At 56.1% G+C, this 25677-nt stretch overlaps 3 protein-coding genes across 12 annotated transcripts in view; all 3 read left to right on the forward strand.

The window, feature by feature from the left end:
- Positions 1-8326, forward strand: part of EDA (ectodysplasin A) — a 60133-nt gene extending 51807 nt beyond the window's left edge. Inside the window, exons 4-8 of one of the 7 annotated variants that reach the window (XM_064712659.1) lie at positions 2214-2393; positions 3175-3209; positions 3312-3363; positions 5624-5703; positions 5796-7048. In XM_064712659.1, coding sequence (XP_064568729.1) covers positions 2214-2393; positions 3175-3209; positions 3312-3363; positions 5624-5703; positions 5796-5930 — 482 coding nt within the window. In that variant the 3' untranslated portion in view covers positions 5931-7048. Of the gene's footprint in view, positions 1-2213; positions 2394-3174; positions 3210-3311; positions 3364-5614; positions 5746-5795; positions 7049-7072 lie in introns of those variants that run through there. The other 6 variants (XM_064712658.1, XM_064712657.1, XM_064712654.1 and 3 more) reach the window with 6 other exon arrangements.
- Positions 8327-11079: 2753 nt separating this feature from the next.
- LOC135447632 (transforming growth factor beta activator LRRC32-like) lies at positions 11080-14581 on the forward strand. The gene is made up of 2 exons (XM_064712651.1): positions 11080-12087; positions 12630-14581. Exons 1-2 carry the CDS (start codon positions 11983-11985, stop codon positions 14565-14567), a joined length of 2043 nt encoding a protein of 680 aa, XP_064568721.1. The 5' UTR covers positions 11080-11982; the 3' UTR covers positions 14568-14581.
- Positions 14582-17026: 2445 nt separating this feature from the next.
- Positions 17027-24877, forward strand: LOC135447634 (protein Wnt-11b-like). 4 transcript variants are annotated; one of them, XM_064712663.1, is made up of 7 exons: positions 17027-17073; positions 19692-19888; positions 20087-20156; positions 21220-21440; positions 21810-22081; positions 22808-23100; positions 23813-24877. In XM_064712663.1, exons 4-7 carry the CDS (start codon positions 21317-21319, stop codon positions 23985-23987), a joined length of 864 nt encoding a protein of 287 aa, XP_064568733.1. In that variant the 5' UTR covers positions 17027-17073; positions 19692-19888; positions 20087-20156; positions 21220-21316; the 3' UTR covers positions 23988-24877. The 4 variants fall into 4 exon arrangements, with proteins under 4 accessions (XP_064568733.1, XP_064568732.1, XP_064568734.1 ...); XM_064712662.1 differs by lacking the exon at positions 17027-17073 and adding an exon at positions 18645-18828; XM_064712664.1 differs by lacking the exon at positions 17027-17073 and adding an exon at positions 18645-18828 and having other exon boundaries at positions 20092-20156.
- Positions 24878-25677: the final 800 nt, after the last annotated feature.

Genomic DNA, 25677 nt, shown 5'->3' on the forward strand with positions numbered 1-25677 from the left:
GAAGCAGCATAAAATTTTATGTTGGAGAAGTTTGTCCTAACAAAGCTCAGCCCACGTTCAATCAGCCCCACAAATAACAACTGATGGCTGCAGCCTCCAGAGCAATTCCAGAGGGGCAGGGGGATCTCATGGAGCTGGATTGCATACAGCTGTATAAAGTAGCTTAATTTTATGGTATTGTCATATTTAATGCCTTTAGAGTTCCAGTTCATTGTTTGATGAGTGAGGATTATGGAGAACTCCCTGCTTCTGCCTGCTCTGAGTTTCAGAGCCCGTGGGTACAGACATGGGAGATTTGGCAGGCTGGGATTTAGGTGCTGGACCCTCCTTGGAGACCTGATAAGGGAGCTATCAGATAATAAACAGAATATCTTGTGTCTTGTGAGGTTTGTTAATGCAGAGAAGTGGTTGAAGTGCCTCGAAGGAGGGAAAGGCACAGAAATGTGTGGCTGGGATGAGCGATTGTCACTGCTCAAGCAGCAGCTCCCTGAGTAGCAGAGCAGATTTCGAAGGCAGATGAGTTAAACCAGCTGTGATGTGCATCCCTCTTGGGAAGGGAAGCCTGGAGTGACAGCAGCAGCATTCTCAACTCCCTGTCTGCAGTCCTCCCTTGGGATGGCCTGGATTGTAGAGATGTCAGTGAGAGGAGTTTGGTGTTGGGAAAATCGTTCAAGGTGATAATTTCCAAAGCAGGACATCATCCTGAAGAGAAGTACTGGGTTAGAGGAGGTCTGGATTGTGGCCAGCTCAGGTAGGATGTCATGGCTGCTGATTAGGAGAGAAATACTGCTGTGGAGATTTGTTCCCTGAAGCCTTTTCCCACGTTTTGTAGGATGCCAGTGTGGCTTTACTCACTCCTGCTTGCTTTAACTTCATTTTCTGCACATTTAAATTATGCCCACAGTTGTCCCACCCTGATGTCCTTGCTCCTGGCTAGTGGCCACCTAGAGATTCCCAGTCCTGTGCTAAAACAGATGGATTTGTCCTCACACTTCTGTCCATTACGAGGAGGGATATTGGTGGAGAAACAAGTACATAAATGTGCTCAGAAACTATTCCAACAACTATAATTTCATATCCCAACTGCTGCTGTCATCTAAATATGAATTTAATTCTGTCCTACTGGGGACCTTGTGGCAGCAATTGAAGAGATTTTGCTCTGTTTATGTTCCTTGGCAGAAAAGCTGTTCCAAAGTGGCATTTTAAAAACTACATCAAAAGAACATCAATTTGTCAGGAAAATCAGGAGAGTGGGGACCAGGCTTTCCCTGCAGAGTTTCTTTCATCCCACTCTGTATGTAGGAGTCATTCCTGATGTGGTTGTGTAATTTCTCTTCCTTGGGACCTGTGGGGTGTTTGAGGATCATGGTAGGGAAAAGGATTTTTACCACTAGGCTGGTAAAATACTGGGACAGGTTATCCAGGGAAACTGTGGCTGCCCCTGGATCCCTGGAAGTGTCCAAGGCCAGCTTGGACAGGGCTTGGAGCAGCCTGGCTAGTGGAATGTGGGACTGGATGGGCTTTAAGGTCCTTTCCAACCCAAACCAGTCTGGGATCTGTGACTGTGACAATTCCCCCCTGTTTCCATCCCCTGGATGGGGTTAGTCCTTCCCAAGCCCAAAATATTGAATTATTTTGAGGCACAAGCAGCACAGGGGCTCCTCCAGCAGCACTGGGGAAGAGCTGGAGCTCAGCTCTGAACTGCCCTCTGGAGGAGACCAAGCCATGGGGATCATCTCCCAGTCCTAATCCTGTGCAACAGGTAGGAAAGATTATCCCTGTTTTCCATCAAAACCCAGCAAATACAGCAACTGCAGAGTGGTTTGTCTGTTTGACCAGAACAGCCCAGCCATGGCTGGGTGCATTGGAATGTGCTGTGGGAACATCCTGACTGTGTCCAGAGATCATCCTGGGTACATAGGGATGTGACCAGCCCCAGGGCATGGGACTTGAGGAGTGACTCCAAACTGAGTGGAGTGGCCCAGAGCCTCCATCCCTTGCGAGGCCCTGGAGAGCCCCCATGCCTTGTTTCAGTGTAATTCCCCGCAGGAAGGAGCCTGCAGGGTGGGGACCTGCTCCTGCCCTGCTGGCAGCGTTGTCCTCATTGCGTGGAGCCGTAGGACCCCAACCCCGGCTGTGCTGAGCCAGGAGTGATCCATCCCCAGGCTCCCACTCCCTGCAGCCCCAGTGAGGCCTGTCCTTGTGTTTTCCAGGTAAAAAGGCTGGTCCTCCAGGGCCCAACGGTCCCCAAGGGCCACCGGGGCCTCCCGGGCCACAGGGCCCCCCCGGCATTCCCGGCATCCCCGGCATTCCAGGCACCACCGTCATGGGCCCGCCCGGCCCCCCTGGCCCCCCGGGCCCTCAGGGACCCCCCGGCCTGCAGGGCCCCTCAGGTAAGGATCCATCTGTGCCCTCTGCTCCAGGCTGGGCAGTGGGAATGCTGGAAATGTCACCAGAGTGTCCCAGTGTGATGGCACCAGGGCCTGGAGCAGCAATGGGGTGTGCTGGGCCATGTCCTGGGAGCAGCCTGTGGAAGGAGTACCTGCCATGGCAGCAGGATGGGCTTTAAGGTTCCTTCCAACCCAAACCATGCTGGATTTCTGGGATTCCATGGCTCTGAACAGCCAGGAGCAGCAGGAGCCCCTCAGCTCCGTGCTGTGCTGCCACGGGCATCTCCTCCTTAATTAGGGTTTGGCTCCCAGGGAAGGGAGATGGAGTGGATGACCTGCAGAGGGAAACTTGGCATCTTCGCAGCCAAGAGGTTTTATTCCTGCTGTGGATCAGGGAATGGGTTGTGCAATTTTTCCTTCTAGTGGAAGCCCATTGAATAATAAAGAATTTTGATGGCTGGACAGAAATGCCAGGAATAAACCAGGGAAATGTAGGATGAGTCTTTTTCTTCCTTGTATGTTTTTTAATATTTTTAAATATTTAATATGTATGTTTTATATATTTTAATATTACCTGCACCCCATATCCCTCCTCCTGTTAAAACAGAGGTTTAGTGGTTATTGTAGAGTAAGAAAAGTGATTCATGCAAGGCTTCAGGGTTATTATGGGTTAAAAAAAAGGTTATTTATGAGGGGGTTTAAGGGTTCTTTTGGGATAAAATAAGTTTTATTTATGGGATTTTTCATTCAACCCTCCTCAATGATGTGGAATTGCCTTTTGCAGGTGCCACAGACAAGGCCAGCTCCAGAGACATCCAGGTGGGTTGATCTTTCCATGGAAAAACCCAGCTTTGGGGGGCATTTTTGTGGACTGACACGGTGCTTCCCATTAATCCTCAATCCCTGTGCTCTCCCTTGCAGCCAGCTGTGGTCCATCTCCAAGGCCAAGGCTCAGCAATCCAAGTGAAGAATGGTAAGGATCTCTTGATAATTGTGGGTACTGGGAAGAGCCCCTCCTGGATCCCAGTCCATCCCATGACACAGCTCCAAGATGATCCCTGCCCATCCCTGTTCTCCAATACCCCTGCCCAGACTGCCCCAGAAGAGTCTTGTGTGGAGTTTCCACCTCCGTTTCCCCATAGCTCCTGTTTATCTCCCAGATTATCCCTGCCCTGCCCACCCCAGTAATTCTGTCCCCCTGAATCTCCCTCTCCCTGACCTCCAGGTACATCTTGTGCCTCCCCAGCCCCTCCATGACCAGGCCTTTTTTCCCCCCATTCTATTTTAAGCCCTCAGTCGATCCTTGTCCTGTCTCTTCCCCATTTGCCCATTTTCCTCCAGTTTCCCAGGAATTTAAGGCAGGGAAGACCCAGTGGTGAGAGGACACAGAGGTGTTGTCCAGCTCTTCCTGAGGTCCCCTGAGCACCTCTGTCCCCACCAACAGCCTTTAATCCCAGATCCTGCCAAGCCATTTCCCATCCACAGGCAGCTCCTCACTCTCCTCCTCCTCTTTCCCAGATCCCCATCCAAATTCTCCTCAAGTTGCTGCTCTCCCTGCCAACAGCTGGGGCTCATTCATCACCTCCTGCCTCCCTGTTCTGGCTGTGCTGGACAGGAGCTGGCTTGTCCCCTCCCTGAGTCCCCACGTGCGGCTCCCCAGGGACCACATCCATCCATCCATCCTCACCCCAATCCCCGGCTGGGAGGGTCTCCTGAGGGTGGGGGCTGCAGGATCCCTGTCCATGAATTCCTGCCTCACACGTGGGATGGGGAGGGCTGGCCACTGCTCCTGTGGGAAGGCAGCTTTCCCTGTGAGCAGTGGCAGCTGGAATTTCTCATGGACAGGGATTTGTGCTTGCAGCTCCCCAGAATGAAAAGGAAACCGCCCGTTCCCAGGAACAATGTGAGGGAAAAGCTGCTGTTTGCTTACGTTCAGAAAGCAATTTTCCCTTCATGACTGGGGATGCTGAGGGTTTCCAGAGGGATAACACTGCTCTCTAAGAGCGGGAATGCCCTGTGAGTGTCCTTCCCTGCTGCTCAGGAACAATCCAGAGCTGGGAGCCAGGAATGCTGTCCAGCTGCCAGCCTGGAGAGCTCCAGCTGATGCACAGAATATTCTGAGTTGGAAGGGACTCACAAGGATCATCGAGTCCAACTCTTAAGTAAAAGGCCCATCCAGCAGGGAGAGGAGAGGCAGATGGAGACTGAGAGGAAAAGAGTGGGATTTGACAAACTGAGGCACCTACAGAGATTGGCTCAGTTTGGGGCTCATAGCAAAGTCTGTCCCTAGGTTATCCCAGTAATCCCACAGGACTGGGTGGTGGATCCATAAATCCGTATATTGAGGGATTATTGTGTTGTGAGATATGATGCAATTTCCTACTTCCTTGTTATTCTGGCTTTTTGAAACCTTAGGAGTTGTAAAGGCAAAGGTTTTGTTAAAACTATCCCGATTGGAAAGTCAGGAATGGTTAGGTCAAGGAACACCTTAAATTAAAATCAATCATGGCCTCCATTTGCCTGGAGAAGAAAAATCTCCAGGGAGCCCCTTCCAGTGCCTAAAGGGACTCCAAGAGAGCTGGAGAAGGATTTTGGACAAGGGCCTGGAGTGACAGGACAAGAAGGAATGGCTTTAAGCTGAAAGGAGATAGATTTAGATGGGAAATTGGGAAAAAAATCCTTCCCTGTCCGGGTGGAGAGGCTCTGGCACAGGGTGCCCAGAGCAGCTGTGGCTGCCCCATCCCTGGAAGTGTCCAAGGCCAGGCTGGACATGGCTTGGAGCAACCTGGGATAGTGTAAGGTATCCCTGCCCATGGCAGAGGATGGAATGGGATGATTTTAAGATCCCTTTCCACCCAAACCATTCCATGATGGTTCTCTGGTGACCATTCCCATGGACACAGTAGGGAATAGGGATCAAACAAGCTCAGCTGCAGAGTCAGCAGGAGGCAGGTCCGTGTCCAGCCCTGGGATGAGCAGAGCACAACAGGCCCTACACTGGATTTTGAGGTGGAGAACACAGAGGGCTGGGAGGACAGGTGATCTCACAAGCCATGGTGTGTGCCTAGAGCTAGAGAGGAGTCCCTGCTCCCACTCCCTGGTGTGTAATCCTGGGTTTCCCCCTGTGAATTCCCTGCTCCCCGTGGTGCTGTGACTGTGTTTGTGTTGCTCCTGCGCTTTTCCTCCTGACGGGTACTGAGTGACCGCCGTTTTCTCATACTGAGATCTTTCAGGTGGAGTCCTCAATGACTGGTCTCGCATCACTCTGAACCCCAAGGTGTTTAAGCTGCATGCCCGCAGTGGGGAGCTGGAGGTACTGGTGGACGGCACATACTTCATCTATAGTCAGGTAGAAGTGAGTACGGTCCTAGGCTAACTCCTCCTATTCTTGTGTTCCGGTGGAAGCCTTGCATGAACCACGAGAGGGCTCCAGACAACAGACAAATGCCAGCAGCTTGTGTTCGGCTCAGGAGGGGTGTGGGGAGGAGTGTCACACCCCTGTCACCGCCAGGACACCGCCCGCCAGGGATTAGTCACTGAAAGCACACCCCACACCAGCCAGTCCCGGGTTATCCCTCCGTTTATCCAGGTCCCGACCCTTCCAAACCTCCCTGCAGACAGGACGCTGAGCTCAGTGCTTTAAAAGACCCAAACTCTGTGGTTATTTTGGAGCTGTGTCACTCTGGAAGCACAGGACTCCCAGCCCAGGTGGTTTGGCCAGATTCCAGCCCAGGTGACTCCGTTTGCCTCCCCAGATCTGTGTAGCTCCTCCCCAGAACCAGCTCTGGGATGAACCGGGCCACAGATGTCAGGTGCTCTTCCATGGAATTGGTGACACGTGTACAGTTTGGATGGGGACAGGAAATATAACTCCACATGGGCCAAAGTATAATTGTTTCACAAGATGCTGAGTGCTGGTCACAGTGTTGGACCAGGGAAGCCTCATCATTTGTAGTCCATCAAGGAGCAAAAAGGGATTCAGTGTTCAGGCAGCTTCTGCCTCCAAAAGGGCTGGATTTCCTTTCTCAGGAAGAAGCAGCTCCCTGAGACTGACTTCTCCTTGGACAGGTCTTCCTCCTGCAGCTCTTTGGAATCAGAGTGTGGGAGAGGGTTAAGTGAGGGCAAGTAGAGTCACAGGGCCTTGGAAGAAGTCAGGGAGTTCAATCAGAAAAAGCACTGTGAGGTGATTTCCTTCCAAGCTGTGGAGGTTGGGAGAGCCTTTTCCCTGTAATAGCTCGTGCCTGTGCAAGCACCGAGTCCAGTTACCCAGGAGGCAGCTCCCAGGCCACCTTAGGGCAGTTCTGATGTCACCACTAAAGGAGGCTCCTGGCACCAGGAAGCAGGACTGGCCAGGTAAGTGCAAGAGGCCTTCAGTGGAATGTGTGTGTCTGGGTGTGGGGTGAGAAGCTGCTGTAGCACTCAGGGGGTCCTGCATGCCTCTGTGCAGGTGTGTGGAATAAGCAGGATGGTAGCTTAGCCTTAGGCACACGGATTCAGGGGGTTTTGCATGCTTGGGTCAGTTTGAAGCGGAATAAAAGAGGCTCCTGGTTGGTTTGGGACAAGTCACCTGTGAGTGAAGGTGTTGGGGCCAGCAGGGGCTGCACACACCCCCAGGACGCTGCACTTGCTCCCCACACCCCAACCCCCTCCCTGACACCTTTCTCCCCCCTGCTTCACATCAGGTCTACTACATCAACTTCACCGATTTCGCCAGCTACGAGGTGGTGGTGGACGAGAAGCCCTTTCTGCAATGCACTCGCAGCATCGAGACCGGCAAGACCAACTTCAACACCTGCTACACGGCCGGCGTGTGCCTGCTCAAGGCCAGGCAGAAGATTGCTGTGAAGATGGTCCACGCTGACATCTCCATCAACATGAGCAAGCACACGACTTTCTTTGGGGCCATCCGCCTGGGAGATGCACCCGCGTCCTAGAGAGGAACTTGGCGTGGCCAGGGACGCCCACGGAACTGCCCAGTGCTGCTGTTCATAAAGCCTATCAGTATTTCAGGGGTTCTGTAATCCGGCCATAAAGGAAACTGATCCAGAGCTATTTATTCCTATATGTGAATGCAGGAAGCACAATTGTCCTCTGTGACTCGCGGGGAGACTCGGATCAAACCAAAAAGCTGGTGGGGAGAGCGTTGTGAGGAGGAAAGGCTGTTGGGTGTGCCTTGTCTCAGTATTTCAAGTATTACTGCACTGATACTCTGCTCTGTGACCTTCACACGAGGCTTGCTGGGAGAGCTGGGGGCTCTGCTCGGATGTTGGCGCTGGCAGGAGCATCCCGGGCAGGAGGGAGCGGGAGGACACGGACTCCTGTCCCCAAATCCCAGCCAGGCTCCTGCATGTGCACGCTAACCACAGCCAGGAAGGGGGTTCTGGCTCCCTGCCTTCCCAGGGGGAGCTGGAAGGGCTGGGGGGCGAGGAGAGGTGCGTGAGACAGGGTCAGTGGTGTTTACATTCATCCTCAGGAGGAGGAGGAGGAAAAGTGCCTCGACCTAGAGCTTGGAAGCAAAAGCAGGAAGTGCGAGAGGAAGAGGAGTAACTAGAGCAGGCTTAGCAGATAGGAAACTGCCTCCACATTCCAGAAACCACCAAATCCCAAAGAAAACGCCGATTCCCGGGTCCAGGCCTCTGCTCCTTTCAGCTCCTGCCCTTACCCCAGAGGTAACCTTGCCCCAGCGGGGGCTGCCTTCAAGTACTGCTGCTGTTACAGCAAGTTGAGTTGGGTTGGGGGTATTTTGGTTTTGTTTTGTTTTTTTTTTTGTTTTGTTTTGTTTTGTTTGGGGGGGGAGTTTTGTTTTGTTCTTTTTAATTAATATTTTGCAAACCAGAACACATTTCTACAGGCTTCACCGAGCCACGTAGAGCAGCCACAAGTACTTGTGACAACACTCGGAGGAAGTTTGTTATGTTTAAGAATAAAATATTCAAACAGGAGATTTTTTTTTTCTGTTTTAATAGCAACTGTCCTGCTTTTAGATGTGGTTTTTAGCCTTCCTCCCCCCACTCCTTTCCTTTTGGCACCCTTCTACCTAAAATAAGTGGTGATGGAGACTTTAGCAAAGGAAAAAAAATGGGATTTTAAAATCCGGTCCAGCATGAAGTCACCACTTTTTCTTTTCTCTGAGCCCTGCTGAGTCTAGTCATAACTTGATTTCTGGTGACTAATAGAGGAGCTGGGACACTATTGTTTCTTTTGGCTTCTTGAGCAACTCTGTCCCGTTACCTCCCCTCAGCTGGGGAGACCTAAAGCCATAAGATGCTCTGAGCCATAAGAGGCACAAATTGCTCTGTTGTCTCAGCGCTTGGCTCACACTTGCTCAGCTTGGTTGGGGTTTTGTTTCCCTGTGTTTCTTTCCAGAGCCTGTTTGTTCTTTCAAGAGGGGAGTGAAGTTGCAGCTTGTCTAGAAATGGGACAAATCCCAAAGTGACATCTTCAGCCTGGAGCAGGGAAGGTTTTGGGGACCTCAGTGCCTCAAGGGGCTCCAGGAGAGCTGGAGAGGGGCTTTGCACAAGCGCCTGGAGTGACAGGAGAATGGGAAATGGCTCCCCACTGCCAGAGGGCAGGGATAGATGGGACATTGGGAAGGAATCCTTCCCTGTGATGATGCTGAGGTCCTGGCACAGGGAAAGATGCCCCTGGATCCCTGGAAGTGTCCAAGGCCAGGTTGGACTGGGCTTGAGCAACCTGGGGTAGTGGGAGCTGTCCCTGCCCATGGCAGGGTGTGGAACTGTTTGATCCATAAGATCTCCCAGCCCAATCCTGTGATTCCATGCTCCTGGTGCTGGCTCCATGCGGAGGTGGCTCGTGGTCACCTGCAGGGTGTGGGAGGGACGCGTCCCAGCGCTGTGCCGTGGCCACAGAGGGTCCGCCCTGCCTGGAGCATTCCTGGCTCCAGCCCTAGCGAGTGATGTCCCTTGCCAAGTGTTGCAGTTATTGGGAGACAAAAATTCCTCGGGGCAGCAGCGTTGGCCGCGGCCTCGCTATTCACAGGAGCCGTGCACTTCGGGAAACAACTGCGTGACAAATGGGCTGCTCTGCCTTTTTAGTGGCTTCTCCTCCCTTCAGCCTCGACATGTGGGATGGGCAAGAGCCTTGGGGGCTCTTCACTGGGCTTTGTGGTTTTCTTTCCTTTCAAATGGATTAAGAGGGACATGTTCCTGTGACAAGAATGAAGCAGGACAACTGTGTACAGTGAGAACATGAAGCAAATCGTTAACAGGATTGCTTTAGAACAGGCCTGAGCAGCAAGGCTGGGGGCAGCCATAAATAACAGGGGGTTGGGAGAGCCAGGGATGGAGTTTGCATTCCTTGTCCCCCACTGGCAGGATCTGGGATGTGCTCCATGGCTGTGGGCAGGGGGAGGCAGAGGGAGAATCCCTTTGCTCTGTAAAAGGCCAGTGTTGCTGTCCCCTGTGGTGTGTGCTTGGGATGTTGGAGGAGAGCAGAAGAGGAGGATATTTCTTCCCGGTGCATGCTTGGGGTGCAGGAGGGAGCAACTCCTTCATGGAATGTGCTAACAGGCTTTTTCTGGTGCTCACACTAACCAAAGCGTGAGCTGGAGATGTTGGAATTGGAGCTGGCTGCAGGTGGCCTTGGCAAACACAGCTCTTTCCTTGTCTTGGTGTTCCTGGTGGGATGTCCCTCCCCAGCCTCACCAGGAGCTCCCATGGAAGGTCTGTATGGCCACAGCAGAGTGTTGGCTGTGCTTTGTGAGGGAACAGCTCGTCCTTCAGGGGTGGGAGAGCCATGGTCCCCTCACTGGGATCAGAGCTGCTCAGGAGCCCAATGCCCTGGGAATGCAGGGAAGGAAGGGCAGATCCTATGGACTTGGATAACCAGGTATCCTGCTCCCAAACAGCCAGGCTGGAGCCCATCACCCACGGCAGAGGTGTGACTTGGGCAGGAGGTTCTGCCCCTGCTTCCTCCACACCTCAGTCCTACTGCTCGTTCCTCACATCCTTTGGAGATTTCTCCCACAAAAGCCTCAGTGGGAGCAGGGAACTTCTCCGACAGAGCCAGCACGGAGGGCAGGAAGGCCAAGAAGCACAAGGGAGCTGGTTTCTCCCTGCTCAGGCCGTGTGGTTCACTCTGCCTTTATCACAATCCAAGAGCAGCCTCGGTGTTTGCCGGCTCTGATCCACACCCGGCGCTCCCACCAAGTGAGTTCACAGCCCTGGGATGCAAATGCCCAGGGATTCTCTGCAGAAGTCCCTGCTCCACATCAGGGACTTTTCAGCTGCTGACAGGGGCTGTGTCACCGTGCAGAGCCACGTCCAGCAGTCGGGGTGTGCAGGGGGACAGGCTGGGCTTCCCCGGGCGTGGCAGGGCCGGATGTGCCGGTTCTGCTTCGGGGGTCACCCAGAGGTCGGTGTTTCCCTGGCAGGAGCTCACATCTGCACAGATGTGCCGTGTACACCACGGGGCAGCAGCCCAAAACGCCGTCCCTGGCCTGTCCCCACTGTTCTGCCTGGCCTGGATGCTGGGGACACACGGCCAGCTCAAGGCTGAGTCACATCCTGGGCTGACAGTGTCCCCCACCATGCTGACTATCAGAGGGGTAACTCAGTTGTGTAACTCTGTGTGTGTGTATATATATATATATATATATAATTTATATTTATTTATGTATTTTATGTCTATATACTATTTTTTTCCTGCCAGACACCTCAAGGATTAGAGCATGAGCTCTGCGGCTGAAACTTCACATCCTTTCAGTAGCCTGAGTTGCTCCTTCACATGCAATTAGCCACCCTGAGCCAAAAAAAACCCGCAAACTGTGCATTTTGGAGAGTGCCCCGTGAAGCATGGGGGGGCGTGTCCCCAGGGAGTGTGTCAGCACTAGGTGGCACAAGGACACGGAGATACCATCTCCAAAAAAGTGTCCCTGTGGGTGGGGCACAGCTCCGGGCGCACAGATCCCACCTGGAGCTGCCGCCGGGACAGTTCCCTTCTGTTCCTGCCCTGGGCGAGGAGGTGACCCGGCAGCCCAGGTGGGGACACGGGGTGTGACAGCAGGAGGAGGAGGAGGGGGATTCCAGCTCTGCACATCCCAGGGGAAGAGCCCTGGGAAGCTGTTGTTTCCCGAGAGAGGCAGAGTCCCCTGGGCTGGGCTGCGCTGGGATGGGGAGGGACTGTCACTGCCTGGGTGTGACAGTCGGGTGATCCCACAGCCAGGAGCTGTCCCTGGCTCAGGATGGCTGCAGAGCCCTCGCCAGCTGCCCCTGCTGTCCCGGGAGACGGCACATCCTCCCCCTGGCACAGGGAAACTCCCCCAAACCCTCTCAGCTTTCCAGTGCCACCTCTGCCCCCTGGCATTTGATGTCACAGCGAGTCCAGCCGGTCACCTGAGCTCCCTCCTCCCCATCCTGCCGTTTCTCTTTCCCTTCCCTGTGGCTTTGTGCCGTTTTTCCCCCTCTGCGAGCTGATGTCTTTCTTTTCCCACTTCCGTAGCTACGAACACCCACATGCCTTATCTCCTTCCCCCATCCCATCCTGAAGCCTATTTATACAGAGCCTGGCTCCTGCCCAGCCTGCCAGCGACGCCGCAGGAGCGGGACGGGGCTGGCAGCGCCCGCAGCCCAACATGCTCTGGGCTGCACGGGGATGTTTCCTGCTCTGCCTGCTCCCGTCCATCCTCAGAGCCCGGGCTAGCCCCGAGACCAGGCCCAGCTCCCCCCTGTGCCAGCAGGTAAGGCTGTTTTCCAAGGAGCACCTGGGCTGGGATGGCTCCAGCAGCGTGGCTGGGGCTGCCAGCATCGCCCTGGGTCTCCTCCCTGTGGCTCTCACCTCCCTCCAGCCCCCATCTCTTTAACTTTCCCAGCTTTTCCTCTGTTTTCCTGCCTTGGAGCTGGTTTCCTGTGAGGTGGTCCCCGGCATCCAGCTGCTCCCACGTCCCTGCCATGCCTGAGGTGCTCAGAGGATGGAGTGCAGGGATTCCAGTGAGGCAGCTGGGAGCCTGGATGGGGATCAGCAGGTTTCTGTCTCCCCAGAAAAACATCAGCTGCTCCCATCCAGGTTTCCAACTCCAGAGGAAACTGGAGCGAGAGGAAAGGTGGAGCCTACACATTGCCCTTCTTCTGCCTAGACAGGGATGCTCTGGACCAGCTGGGCTTGGGAAGGGGGAGCAGTGCTCATTCCCACTTCTCATGCCCATCTTGGACAGCAGCTGGCCTGCCTGGAGCTGTGGTTTGTAGCCCCCTCCTCATTCACACCTCTCCTGTCTCTCCACAGAGCCCCACGAAGGTGTCTTGCAAAGGAGTTGGCCTGCAGAAATTTCCCAAGGAGCTTGGCAAAGGAATTAAGTACCTTGAACTCTCCAACAACTTCATCCAAAACCTGTCAGGCAGCAACATGCCAGGATTTGGGCAGCTGGAGTACCTGGATGTGTGCTTCAACCAGCTGGAATCCGTGTCAGCCACCGCCCTGGCTGAGCTGCCTCGGCTGCGCTCGCTGCTCCTGGGCTCAAACCACCTGGACCGGAATTACTTGGCTAACGGGGAAGCTTTCCATCTGCTCAGGAATATAGAGGTCCTGGACCTGTCTGTGAATAACCTGGAGAGCCACATGGCCAGCTGGTACATCAGCAACCTCACCAGCCTGAGGGTGCTGGATCTCTCTGGGAACATGATGACCAAGCTGCAGGCAGGGACCTTCCGGAGCTCACCGCGGCTGCGCCAGCTCGACCTCAGCCACAACTACATCAGGGAGATCCAGGAGGGAACTTTTGAGCCTCTGGAAGAGCTGGAGGTGCTGAACTTGGCTTTGAATTCCCTCCACTGTATCTCTGGCTTCAGCCTCACACAGCTGCAAGTTTTAAACCTCAGCCACAACACCCTGGAGCTCTTCTCCGAGGAGGAGGGAGCAGAGCCCTACCTGCTCCGAGTGCTCGACTTGAGCCATAACAGACTCCTCTCTTTCCCAGAGCTCCCCAGAGCCCATGATCTCACACACTTAAACCTCTCCAACAACCTCATTTCTTCCCTGCTCCCAGGCTCACCCCATCCCTGGGAGTTTGTCCTGCCCTACAAGGAGATGCAGAGGTTCAACAGGACTGTGCGTCCTGTGGCCGCTCTGACACACGTGGCTGACCTGGATCTCAGCAATAACCGCCTGAAGCTGTTCCCATTTTCCTTCTTCCACAGCCTGGGCTCCCTGCACAGCCTCAGCCTGGCAAGGAACTGCCTCCAGGACGTGGCCAGGGAGTCTGTCACCAATGGCACGGAGCTGTCTGTGCGCTCGCTGGACCTCCACAGCAACGCGCTCCGTGTGCTGCCACGCTGGTTCTTTGATTCCCTGCCTCACCTGGAATCCATGAATCTGGGCTCCAACAGCCTCCAGCCTTGTGAGAGCCTGGGGAGTGACCAGGGAAGGGATTTCCAAGGGGATTCTCACACGTCAGCCCCTGGAGACACCTGCACCCCCTTCTACAATGTGACTCACTTGAAGCACCTGAGCCTGTCCAAGAACAACATCTCCAGGCTGCTGCCCCACGCCTTCAGTGGGACCCCACTGCTCTCCCTGGACCTGTCAGCAAACAGGGACTTGTCCATGCCCACGGGAGCGCTGGCAGGGCTGGAGCTGTCCCTGCAGGAGCTCTCTCTGAGGGACAACCAGATGGACGAGGCAGCGCTGCCCTGCCTGGGCACGCTCCGAGTGCTGGACCTGTCGGGCAACCACCTGAGCCTGCTGCCCACGGGGCTTTCCTGCTCCCCTCTGCAGAGCCTGGACGTTCGGAATAACAACCTGCAGGCCTTGGGAGCGGTCAGGAGCTGGTCCCACAGCCTGAGGGCCGTGTCTGTGGCTGGCAACCCCTGGAGCTGCTGCTCGCTGGGCTGGCTGGACACACTGCGTGCGGCCGGCGTGGCCGTGCCCGACCTGCGCCAGGCCCGCTGCCTCTTCCAGGAGCACGGCCGGAACATCTCGGCCAGGATCATCGGCGCTCCCCGGTGGAACTGTCCCCAGCCCGAGGGCACTGCCTCCCTGGCTCTGTTGGTGGTCCTGGTGGGCCTTTTCCTCCTCGGTGCCTGGGTGTTCTGCCTCCTGAGGAAAGGCCGGAGGGCTGTGGGATGTGCAGGACTGGAGAGCAACAGGGTGGGAGTGTCCCAGCCCCACCCCAAAGGACAGGGGCCAGCCGAGGAGAGGCCACCTGACAGCATCACCAAAGTGTAGCCCAGAGCTGCAGCCATCGGTCAGAACTCTAATTATTATTATTAATAATATTAATATTAATAATATTATTGTGGTTGAAGTCTCGCTGGTTACCTGCGTGATTTGTGAACCCAATGACAGGAGCGTGGTGGGTGCTGGGCTCTGAGCCACCTCCTCTTCTCCAGAAGGGTCATTCCCTGTCCTCTGTGATCCCTGCCAGAAATTAAATATGGCATTTGGGGTGCCATCACACATTCCCATCTCTCAGCACAGGAAAAGAACTGCTGCCAGGGCACCCCCTTTCCTCCACATCACACTCAGCTGGATGGGAATTGTCTCCATTGGGGCCACCTGGCTGTTTCCCAGCTAGCCCAGCAGCCCCTTTAAAAAGATTTAATAGCTCTGCTAACACCCTGCTGCTGCTCCTGAAGCATTCCCTAATCCAGGAAGGAGCAGGAGGGAATGGGAATGGTGCCTGGTGGTGGCTCACAGTGCTGGGGTGGGGAGGGGGTTTCTGTGCCCACCTCTGCTGCCTTTCCTTGCTGTGGATGCTGGGATGAATTCCACCCTGTCCTCACCCACTGGGACGGTGGGAATGGGAGAAGTGGGGCTCTGTGCTGTCCCTGCTGGCACAAGATGTCCCACCCTCAGTGCCAGGACCCCTGAGGTGACGGTGGCAGAGACAGCTGGTCTGAGCACGAGGTAAGTGCTGCCCAAATTGTGGTCCTGGGTGGATTTGGCACCCTCTGAGCACCCCCCAAAGCCAGGGGTGATCCAGGGGCTCAGACCCCAGCATGGCAAGGCAGCAGGAGGAGGTGTTGAGTGGGATTGTCACTGTGTGCTGGTGTCCATCTTCCCCTTGAGTGATCTGTCCATCTTCCCTGGACAGAGTGGGAGCACCTGAAGGGCTGGGCCAACTCCAGGAAATACAAAACTGAGGCTGCAGTGAAACCTTTAACGTTTCACATCCATTTGGTTCTACCTTGGAAGTCCCCAACTGGGCCCAGTCACCTCCACACACCTGGTGGGTTGGAGCTGTGGGGGCAAAAGGGCTTGGAAGTTACTTAAAATCCCAATTGCTTCATTTTCTTCCTTTTTTTTTCATTCAAGCTTATCATGGTTTTACTGGGAAGCAGAAAGGGCATTTTTGGTGTAAAATATATCAGGGCTTCAGCTTCCTGTCCTTGCTGGGCACACAGCTCCAGGCCCCCCAGTGACTTTGGTGGCCCCCACACTTCCACCTCTGCCTCAGTTTCCCTCTGATGCAGAGCTCTGTGCCCTGTCACAGTGCATAGCTATGGCAGGGGAGCCTGTCACTGTGTGTCACCACCCTGCAGGACCCTGGGGACAGGAGGGAACCCAGCCTCCTGCTCCAGGGCTGCTGTTTGCTGGATCTCCAGCTCCCACACCCCTTCCCCTGAACTCCTGTTCCCGTGTCCCTTTCAAGTCACAAAAGGGTCCTGTGTCACAGCCACCACAACCCTTGTCTGCTCTCATTTTGATGCTCCCTGGCTCCATCCCCAGTGCTGTCCCCACCTGATGTCCCTGGGCAGCCACAGCCAGCTGGGCTCTGAGTGTCCCAGGAGCTGCTGTGCCCACCTGGAGCTTCTCCCCAGCACTGTCCCCTGTCCCTGGGTGACACCTGAGCTGCAGGGGCAGGGACCTGCTCCCCCAGTGTCCCCAGGTGAGCTCAGACTGTCCCTGGGGCAGGATTTGCTTTTCCAGTGCTGGGACAGCAGCTGGGGGAGCTCAGCCCATCCTGATCCATCCTCCTGCCCCAGCGCTCGGTGACATTGCAAGGACACTTCGGTGCCCAAACTGCCTTCCCTGGGAATTCCTGGTGCATTTTTGTGGCATCTGCTCCTCGTTTCACCCCTTCCCAGGCTGTATCACGGGAGATGTCCTGGCTTTGTGCTGCTCCCACCAGCGTTAAGCCGGGAGCTGGGGACGGGCGGGGACACTGGGGGCGGGCGGGGACACCGCGTACCACCGGGTGCTCAGGGACACCATGCGCTGCCGGCACTCGGTGCCAGGCGCTGCCTCGGGCACCCTGAGTGTCCCCAGCCGTGTTTGTGTCCCCGCGGAGCCGCAGCTGGCGGGGGTTGACCCCTTCAGGGCAGTGGCACTTGGGGACAGCGGCTGCTGATGCTGGAGTTTCTCTGGGGACTGAAGCATCTGCTGGAAAATGCACTGAAAATAGAGGGGGAGAATCCTGGGGCTGGTTTTACCCCACAGAAAGAAAGCTCCCAAATAACTAGGCTTGATCTCAGAGGATTTTTCCAACCCTAAGAGTTCTGTGCAGCCCAGGGTAAGGGGGGAAGAGGGGGAACTCCCCAGGCTGAGGAGGGGCTGTGAAGGTGTGGAAAATGAGCCAGGGCAGTGGTGTTGGGTTATCACCATTATTGATGTCTGTGTGCTTTCCTGCCTCAAAGCAAAACAGGATTCCGGGTTGTGCTCTCATGGATTTACCAAGAATTTAATCCCTCTTCCAGCCCCAGGAGCAGCTTGGCCAGGAGCAGGACATGAGGTGAGCCTGTGCTGGCCCAGGGTGGGACAATGAGGTGGCACCAACCCACGTTTGTGTCCCCAGAACCAGCGCGAGGACAAGAGAAACACGGGGTCTGTGCTGAGCTCTGCTCTGCTGCTCATCCGGAGCTTCCCGTGCTTTAGGGGAAATGGTTTCCCTATCCCAGGCATGTCTTGGCATCTCCAGTGTTTTCTTGATCCAGAAGGAGGGCAAAAGATCTGTAGAATATTAAATTTTGAACAAATAAAGCGGCGATGCCAAAAATGTTGCATTTTCGTGTCAGGCTGGAAGGCGGCAAGAGTGTAAATTTTGGTCTGACAAAAAAAGCAGCAGTGATTAAAATGTTGTGACCATTGACAAATTTTCTAGAGAACTGGTTGAGAAATCCAGCAAAACTCATTCTTTCCAGTGGAAAGCCTTCACATTTCCCTGGATCTGCATTTTCAAAGAAGAATAGATTTTTATCAAGAATTTCCACCGAGCTGTTTCACTAACCCAGGCGGAAATTACCTTCCCTCAACTCCCTTCAATTACAGCAGCTTTGCTTTTCCCTTTTTGCTTGGTTTCTTTATTTTCCCTTTTCCCTCTTTTTTTTGGGGGGGGGGGTCTTTTTTTCATGATCCAGAGCTTCATCTGCTGCAGGAGCTGAAGGATATCCTGGGAAGTGCCTGGCACATCTCCCTCCTCAGGCCATCCTAGCTGGGCAGAGTGAGGAGAGGAGGAGAGAACTTCTTTTGTTCTGTGTTCAGACAGAGCCCAAATTAACCTAAATCTCCCCAGTCCTGATAAGATAAGGAAGATAAGGCGTCCTTTCACCCAGCTGAATGTACCTCCCTTTCCAGAGGGCTGCTGGAGGTACAGTTTATTTTATTTTCCCTGATATAGCTGCAGCTCCCATCCCAAATCTGTTTTATCTCATCCAGCCCATCCTGGTGCTACCTGGGATGTTCTCCTGGTGAATGTGGTGCTTTCTCTGTGGCTTTGGGATGGCACAAGAGGCTGGTGGCACCTCCAGGACACTGCCCTGTGTCCCTCCCATCCGTAGGGCTGCTTCCCATTATCCCAGCCTGGCGCAGCGGCTCCGTGACTGGCACAGCTCCCCTGGCAGCCCTGCCCAGCCCGGGGGAGGCCGGGCGTGTCGTTCATGACACTTTTCCTCCTCTCCAGGGGCTCTGGCCGGGCTGGGCCCTCCATCCCGAAGTGCCCCAGGGTGTGGCAGATGTGGAACGTGTCCCCCCGGGTCCCTCCTGCTTCTGCTGGGGGTTTGGGGACAGATGTGCCACATGTTCTGCAGCTGGATCCTCCCTGCCAGCTGTGCTGGGCTGCCTGCACGGGGACACTGCTGTGGGCACACAGGGAAGTGTCACCCTGTGTGTGTCCTCATGCAGAGCCACTGTCCCTGCTGCCAGGTTTGGGATGCTGTGGGGAGGGACAGGTGGCACTGGGAGGTGGCTCCGCAGGATCAGGTCCCTGCCACTGTCCCCAGCCTGTCCCTGTGCTCTCTGGAAGGAGGAAGGGGATGGTTTCCCTGAAGGAAAGCTGAGCTCCATGGCAGGAACGGCTCCTGCCACCCAGGGTGACCGTCCCACAGGGGACAGGGTGCTGCCAGTGCCCACCAGCAGCAGGAATCTCATCCCCATCCCAAGCCGTGGCAGGAGCTGGAGCGTCAGTGCCCCGTGACCATGTGCCACCTCCCCCTGCGTCACTGTCACCGCTCCGGCACAGGATGTGGCTCCTCACAGGCTCGGCCGGGAGGTGAGGCTGGGGTGGGGAGGTCACCGGGGCCTGGGGGGACACTTGGGTGGCAGGGAAACCCCTGGAAGGTGCCTGGATCTGCCCCTGCTGTGCCTGGGATCAGGGACACTGGGAGCTGGGACAGTGCATGGGGACCCTGCGTGCTCACAGGGGTCACAATCCACTCACGGGTGTTTGCTTTGGCCCCTGCCTCCCTGGAGGGAGGGACAGCAACCTTTGGCCCTCCAGGACAACTCTTGGCTGTTCCTGCACTAAAGCCTCACCCCAGCACCAGCTCTGCCCCTTTAGCCCCTCCTGGAGCTGTCCCCTCCCGGTGTCCCCAGGGTGGCCAGCACCAGGCAGGGGGATGGGATGGGATGGGACAGGACCTTTCCCAAAGTTTTCCCAGCTCCTTTGGTCTCCCCCAGCAGTGAAGCCCCAGCTGGGGAAGGGAAGCCTCTCCTGGGCTGGGAATCCCCTCCTGCCACCCCCCAGCCCAGTTTGGAAGGGGAAGGAAGGGGTATTTTTAGCACTCACCCTCCTCTTGTTCCAAGGATTGAGCTAAAAAGAGGAATTGACGTTCAAAGGAGGGCTGGCTTTGCTTTAAAAGGAAGGGTTTGTGTTTTTCCTACTACTCCGTCATTGCAAAACTTTCCTGTGAAAAGAGATTGGTAAAAATACCTCTGGTGGGAGGTGGCAGCCTGTGACAGTTCCCTGTGCTGGCACTGCTTCCATTGCCCATTCCCAGGGTGAGCTCCCATCCCAAAGGAAGGGATGGGGTGGGACCAAGCCCCTTGTCCTGGTGCTGATCACAGCTCCCATCATCTGTGAAGGGAATTCCCTCCTGCCAGCCCATCCTGGAGTGGTTCCTTTCTGCATTCCAGCTCTCCAGCAGCTTTTCCTGACCACTCTCACGGTTTTGGAGCACCTTGGGAACTCAGGTGCCTTCCCAGCTGCCATCCAACCCCAGTGCTGTCCTGGCAACCCCCTCGAGATCCTCCAGGGCCCAAAACAAGACACCATCCACACCCTGAGGAGAAACTGAGCTGGAAGCCACAAGGGACAGGATCCCAAACATCAGGTTTGGTGTTTAGGTGTCACCCCTGTGCCCCTTTTATCTCTGCCCTTTAACCAATGCCCCTGTAATTTGGTGGGGATTTGGGAGTGACCTGGGATCCTTCTCAAGGGCCATTGCTCCAGCACAATGGGCTGTGGCCTCTGCATCCCAATGGAATGGTTTGGGAAGGACAATGACTCAAGCCTTGTGTTCTGGTTTCAGTGCAGTGATCCCAAGTCAAAGGAAGGTCACAAGGGGACAGCAATCAACCATCCAGGCATGTCCTGTCAAGGTGAGAGATCACAGGGGGATGGCAACCCCCAGTGTGGGTCTGTCAAGGAAAAGCACCTTCCAGAAAGAGAGGAAGTAGCACAGCCAGGGAGAAAGTGAAAGCCTAAAAAGTGGTTTCAACCTGTCATGCCTTCCAAAACCTGGGGTCAGCTGGGCTTGTGTCAAATGTCACCTCCCACTGTGGGAAAATCCCGCCCTACCTGGTTCCTCACGGGCTCCAGGCAGCACTTTTGGTTTTGTACTTGTAGGAGAGAGAGATCCCGAGAAATGCACCTTGTGACAGGCACGAGCCAGCCCTGGTGCCCTGCCAGGGCAGAAAAAGAAGCAAAAATTGTGAGCCTGTGCTGACCCTACAGGAGGTGCAGCCAGGGGGGTCGGGCTCTGTTCCCAGGGGACAGATAGGAGGACACAGCTTCCAGCTGTGCCAGGGGAGATTTTCCAGGATATTAGGGAAAATTCCTCATGGAAAGGGCACCCAGGGCAGCGGTGGAGTCACAGCCCAGCAGTGATTTAAAATCCACGTGGATGTGGCACTTTGGGGACACGGTCAGCATTGGCCTTGGCACTGCTGGGGGAACACCCTGCAGCGGCTCATCCCTCACCCCCTCCAGGTGCTGCTTGGGGACCGTCACTGCGAGTGACAGCTGGCCCTCCAGCCCCTCCTTGTCCCTAACCCTGTGTGTGAATGGCACCGAAACCGCCTTTGTTCCCCTCCCCGGGGGGCAGGACCCGCGGCTATAAAAGGGGCAGTGGGGCCGAGTAGCCCCGGCCCTGCTCGCAATCCCTGTCCCAGTCCCATCCCAGCTCCCAATCTGCATCCCAGTCCCCATCCCAGCTCCCTATACCCACCCCAGCCCCACTCCCAGCTCCCAGTCCCCATCCCAGCCCCATTCCCGGCCATGGGCCGCCCCGCCGCCGCTGCCACCGCGCTGCTGTGCCAGCTGGGGCTCTCCGCAGCCATCCAGTGGCTGTGAGTAGGGATGGGGATTTCTCCTTCCAGAGCCCCTCTCGGCGGTCCCTGGGGGCGCTGCGGCCCCCCCGGTGACCCCCAGCTTTCCCCACAGCGGACTGGCGGGCAGCGAGGTGGCCTGGAACGAGAGCCAGCACTGCCGGCTGCTGGTGCCCGAGCAGCTGCAGCTGTGCCGCCGGCACCTGGAGGCGATGCCCAGCGTTGTCCGCGCCGCCCGCCGGACGCAGCAGCTGTGCCAGCAGAGCTTTGCCGACATGCGCTGGAACTGCTCCTCCATCCAGCGTGCCCCCGGCTTCGGCCCCGACCTGCTCACAGGTAAGGGATGCTTCTCCCGCCCAGCCTGCTCTGCCCCAGGAGCATCCCGGGCTTGCCAGCGCGTGGATTTCTGTTCTGGGGTAAATATGCTGCCTTTAGGTGGTGTTAATCCTGTGCAAGTTCCGTCTGGGGGAGGTGATAGACAGTAAATTCCATTTCAAACAGCTGCCAGAGACTCCCAAAAAAGCGGGGAAAGAGGTGGGGATAAGGTCAGTGTAACCCAGGGGCCGCAGGTTAAAACACAAAATTTGAGAATCCTTGCGTTTATCCTGCGAAATAAAGAAACTCCTTGCGCTGAGAGATGTGGGATAGGGGAGCCTGCCTGTGCAGCGAGGAAGGAAACATCCAAATACCCTGATTTCTCCGCAGGAACGCGGGAAGCCGCCTTCGTGCACGCCCTGGCAGCGGCGGCCGTGGCGCAGAGCATCGCCCGCTCCTGCGCCTCCGGGGAGCTCCCGCGCTGCTCCTGCGGCCCCGCGCCCGCCGAGCCCCCAGCCCCCGCCTCCCGCTGGGGCGGCTGCGGCGACAACCTGAGCCACGGGCTGCAGCTCGGCGCCGCCTTCACCGACGGCTCCGCCAGAGCCGCCGCCGCGCCCGGGCTCCGCGCCGTGAACCGGCACAACGGAGCCGTGGGACGGGCGGTGGGTGCGGCGCCCCCGGGGATGCGGGTTGGGATGGGGGTGCTGCGGTCTGGGGTGGGGTGTGTGAGCTCCCCCAGGACTGCCCGGAGGTGACACAGTGGGTCTGAGCCCCCTGGGATAGATGGAGCTCAGCAGCAGGAGCAGAGGTCACTAATTTAAGCCAGACGGGTTTTTGGGGTGTCCTGAACGTCAGGAGGCAACAAAATGGTTAAAAAGTGTTAGCGGACATCCCCCCACATACACACACACTGCTGCCCATCCCCAGACATCCCACACCCTTTCCACAACCAGCACATCTGGCACTTCACACCAGTAGTCCCAGTTAGCTGATATTTCACACCAGTACTCCCAGTGCTCTGGGGCAGCTGGGAGACAGCTGTCTGGGAGACAGGAGAGCTCTTCTTTCCACCCTTCTCACTGGAAACAGAGCTCATCCTGCCCGTTCCAGCTGGGCTCCCCATCCCATCCCATTTTTGTGCTCCCATTGACTCCTGTTCCCCAGGTGAGGCTTGGGAAGCCTCCAGCCCCGTTACCAGCTCCAGCTCCCCTGGAAGTTCCCCAAGGATCAGGTTCTTATCAGAAGGGATTGAAGCAGGCCTGAGCCCCTGATTGCCCCATTATATTCAGCTCTGAGCTCTTTCATGCTTTGAAACTCCCGTGGATGCCCTTGGGAGTCAATCCCTGGGGCAGCACCAGGAGAGAGCAAGCTCACCTGTTTCCCTGCAGGTGCTCAGTGACTCCCTGGATACCAGGTGTAAATGCCACGGGGTTTCAGGCTCCTGCTCAGTGAAGACCTGCTGGAAAGGGCTGCCAGACCTGGGTGAAATTGCCTCTGACCTCAAATCCAGGTACCTGGCAGCCCTCAAGGTGACCCATCGGCTTGTGGGGCCCAGGAAGCAGCTGATCCCCAAGGAAGGGGATGCCCGGCCAGTGACAGAGATGGATCTGGTTTATCTCATCAGCTCTCCGGACTACTGCACCCCAAACCCCCAGCTGGGTTCTCTGGGGACACAGGACAGGTAGGAGGAACTCAGCCTCTGATTCCAGGAGTGCCTGTTCTGCTGGGTTTGGGTGTGCTGGGCAGCTGATGTGGCTGGGCTGGGGTGAGCCTGCAGCAGATCCCTGAATCCCTGAATCCCTGTCCTGTGAGACCCCTCCTGCACTGCTGTGTCCAGGTCTGGGACCCCAATACAAGACTGGAAGGGACTTGTTCAACAAGTCCATGTGTGCCCATGGAGATGCTCCCAGGGCTGGAGCCAGGCTGGGAGAGCTGGGGGTGCTCACCTGGAGAAGAGAAGGCTCCAGAGGGATCTCAGAGCCCCTTCCAGTGCCTAAAGGGGATCCAGGAGAGCTGGAGAGGGACTTGGGACAAGGGTTGGAGAGATAGGACAAGGGGGAATGGCTTTCCACTGTCAGGGTTAGTTGGGATATTGGGAAGGAATTCCTGGCTGTGAAGGTGGGAAGGCCCTGGCACAGGGTGCCCAGAGAAGCTGTGTCTGTCCCTGGATCCCTGGAAGGGTCCAAGGCCAGGCTGGACAGGGCTTGGAGCTGCCTGGGACAGTGGAAAGTGTCCCAGTCCTGGCAGGGATGGCATTGGATGATCTTTAGGTCCCTTCCACCCCAACCTTTCCATGATTCCATGATCCTGCAGCCTCCTGCTCTGAGCACACCAACTCTGGGGGCTGCCAGGGCTGGGGAGGGCAGGTGCCCATGTCCCACATCTCTCTGCAGGCCGTGCAACAGGAGCTCAGTGGGCAGTGACAGCTGTGACCTGCTGTGCTGTGGCCGTGGCTACAACACCTACACGGAGGAGGTGCAGGAGCGCTGCCACTGCCGCTACCGCTGGTGCTGCTCCGTGGTGTGCCGGCGCTGCCGCCGCAGCCTGGACAGACACGTCTGCAAGTGAGCAGGAGAACCCCCTCTGCACCCACCAGGCACGGCTGGACACCAGGAGCCCGTCCCAAGGGATGCCCCAGCAAGGAGGAGCTGTGCAGGAAGACTGGTTGTTCATGGAAAGCCTCACACTGAGAGATTTTGGGAATTTTCGGTGCCTTCCAACCCAGACCTCGGGGCAGGACAAAGAGCTGCCCTCCTGCAGCTGGTCAGTGGCCAGCCCTTTGTCTCCAGCTGGGAAAAGCCATTGATCATTCCACAAACCCCTTTCTCTGGGGGAAACAGGGACCCTGGGCTGCCATTGTCCCTTTGCAGGAGGATTCTGACAGCTCCTGAAAGCCCGGAGTGATAGATGGAAGGGGGTAGAGTTATCCACAGGGAGAAGCTGCACGGATGGAACGCTGCTGCTTTGGGTGAGGGGGTCATGGGCAGATCCCTTGGGACAGGATTCTGCTGTGGGCTCATCCAGGGCAGGACACTGCTCCAGGGCCCTTTGCAGCATCCCAGTGCATGCATGGAGATGGTGCTGCTCTTGTTGATGGCAGAGACATCAGGGACAGGAGAGCTCTTGGAGGCTGCCAAAACTGGGCAGCCTGGCAAACCCACGCCTGACCATGTCTTAACAGCCCAGCCATGGCATCACTGGTTCTGTCCCCACATCAGAGGTGGGAGCACACTCAATACATTAAATTCTCATGGCTTGTCCTTCCTGCCCCTCCTTCTGGCCCACTGAGGTCTTCAGCCCACTCCTACCACCATTCAGGACTAGGTGTGTTGGAATTCTGGCCTGGAGAGTGGACACAACTCCAGGGTCTTGGGGAAGCAAGAAATAACCTTTATTTTTTGTACTTCCTGTAAGTGGGATTCTAGTTTGTGTTTTTAAATAAATGTCATAACTTTCTGTGCCTTGTTTTCTAGGACAATCTTTCCTGCATGTCCTTCCAAGCTGGTCCTGGAGAAGGAGGCTGTAATGAGAGCCTTGTGTCCATAAAGCTCCATGTCCATGCTTTCCCTCTCCTTTTCTGAGGACCAGCTCACTTTCAACTTTTTCTGCTTCTCACTGGCCCAGATTTGCCTTTAATTACAGACCCCTGTTTTATCCTCTGCTTCCTCAGGTCTCTGTCTGCCTGGGATTCAGGGCTGCTGCTGGAAGCTGTGGCAGTCCAGAGTTATTTTCTGATCCTTGGGAATGTGGGCTGGATGAGCCAAGGGTGCGTGTGTGAACAGCAAGGGGTTGGGAGCCAGGGATGGGGGCTCCCACATTTCCCATAGCATGGAATCTGGCCAGGCACTTGGATGGGATGAGATTCCTGCTGGTGCAGCCTTTGGAGGGAAAGGATGAGTCCAAACAGGTGCTGCAGGGACTGCACAGCACCAGGAGCACAGGGAAAGGGGACGGGAGCCCTCGGGTGGGTTCCTGCAGCTCCCAGCACTGCCTGGAGGCTCCAGCAGCTCCGCTCTATTTTTGGTTCCCATTGAGTGGAGCTGGCCGCGCTCAGCCCGAGCCCAGCTGGACGATTACTCATTTCCATATCCATTCCATCACTTTTAATGGTCTCTGCTGGGTCACGGAATCAATGCACGAGCTTTTCTTGTAAAACATCCCCTCCCCTTAATGTGCTCCAGCTTTCTGTGAGAGCAGGGAAGGAATCGGAGGTGGCTGGAGAGGATGCAGGGGCTGGAAGCTCAGGATGCAGGGGTTG

The sequence above is a fragment of the Zonotrichia leucophrys genome, chromosome 4A, assembly GCF_028769735.1.
Source record: "Zonotrichia leucophrys gambelii isolate GWCS_2022_RI chromosome 4A, RI_Zleu_2.0, whole genome shotgun sequence".
Classification (NCBI taxonomy): Eukaryota; Metazoa; Chordata; class Aves; order Passeriformes; family Passerellidae; genus Zonotrichia; species Zonotrichia leucophrys.

Bases quoted from the DNA above. Each gene is read 5' to 3' on its own strand.
- LOC135447632 (XM_064712651.1), top strand. From the start codon at position 11,983: ATGCTCTGGGCTGCACGGGGATGTTTCCTGCTCTGCCTGCTCCCGTCC. The intron at 12,088-12,629 runs GTAAGGCTGTTT...GTCTCTCCACAG, and splicing joins GCTCCCCCCTGTGCCAGCAG to AGCCCCACGAAGGTGTCTTG.
- LOC135447634 (XM_064712660.1), top strand. From the start codon at position 21,055: ATGGGCCGCCCCGCCGCCGCTGCCACCGCGCTGCTGTGCCAGCTGGGG. The intron at 21,126-21,219 runs GTGAGTAGGGAT...CTTTCCCCACAG, and splicing joins TCCGCAGCCATCCAGTGGCT to CGGACTGGCGGGCAGCGAGG. The intron at 23,101-23,812 runs GTAGGAGGAACT...ATCTCTCTGCAG, and splicing joins TCTCTGGGGACACAGGACAG to GCCGTGCAACAGGAGCTCAG.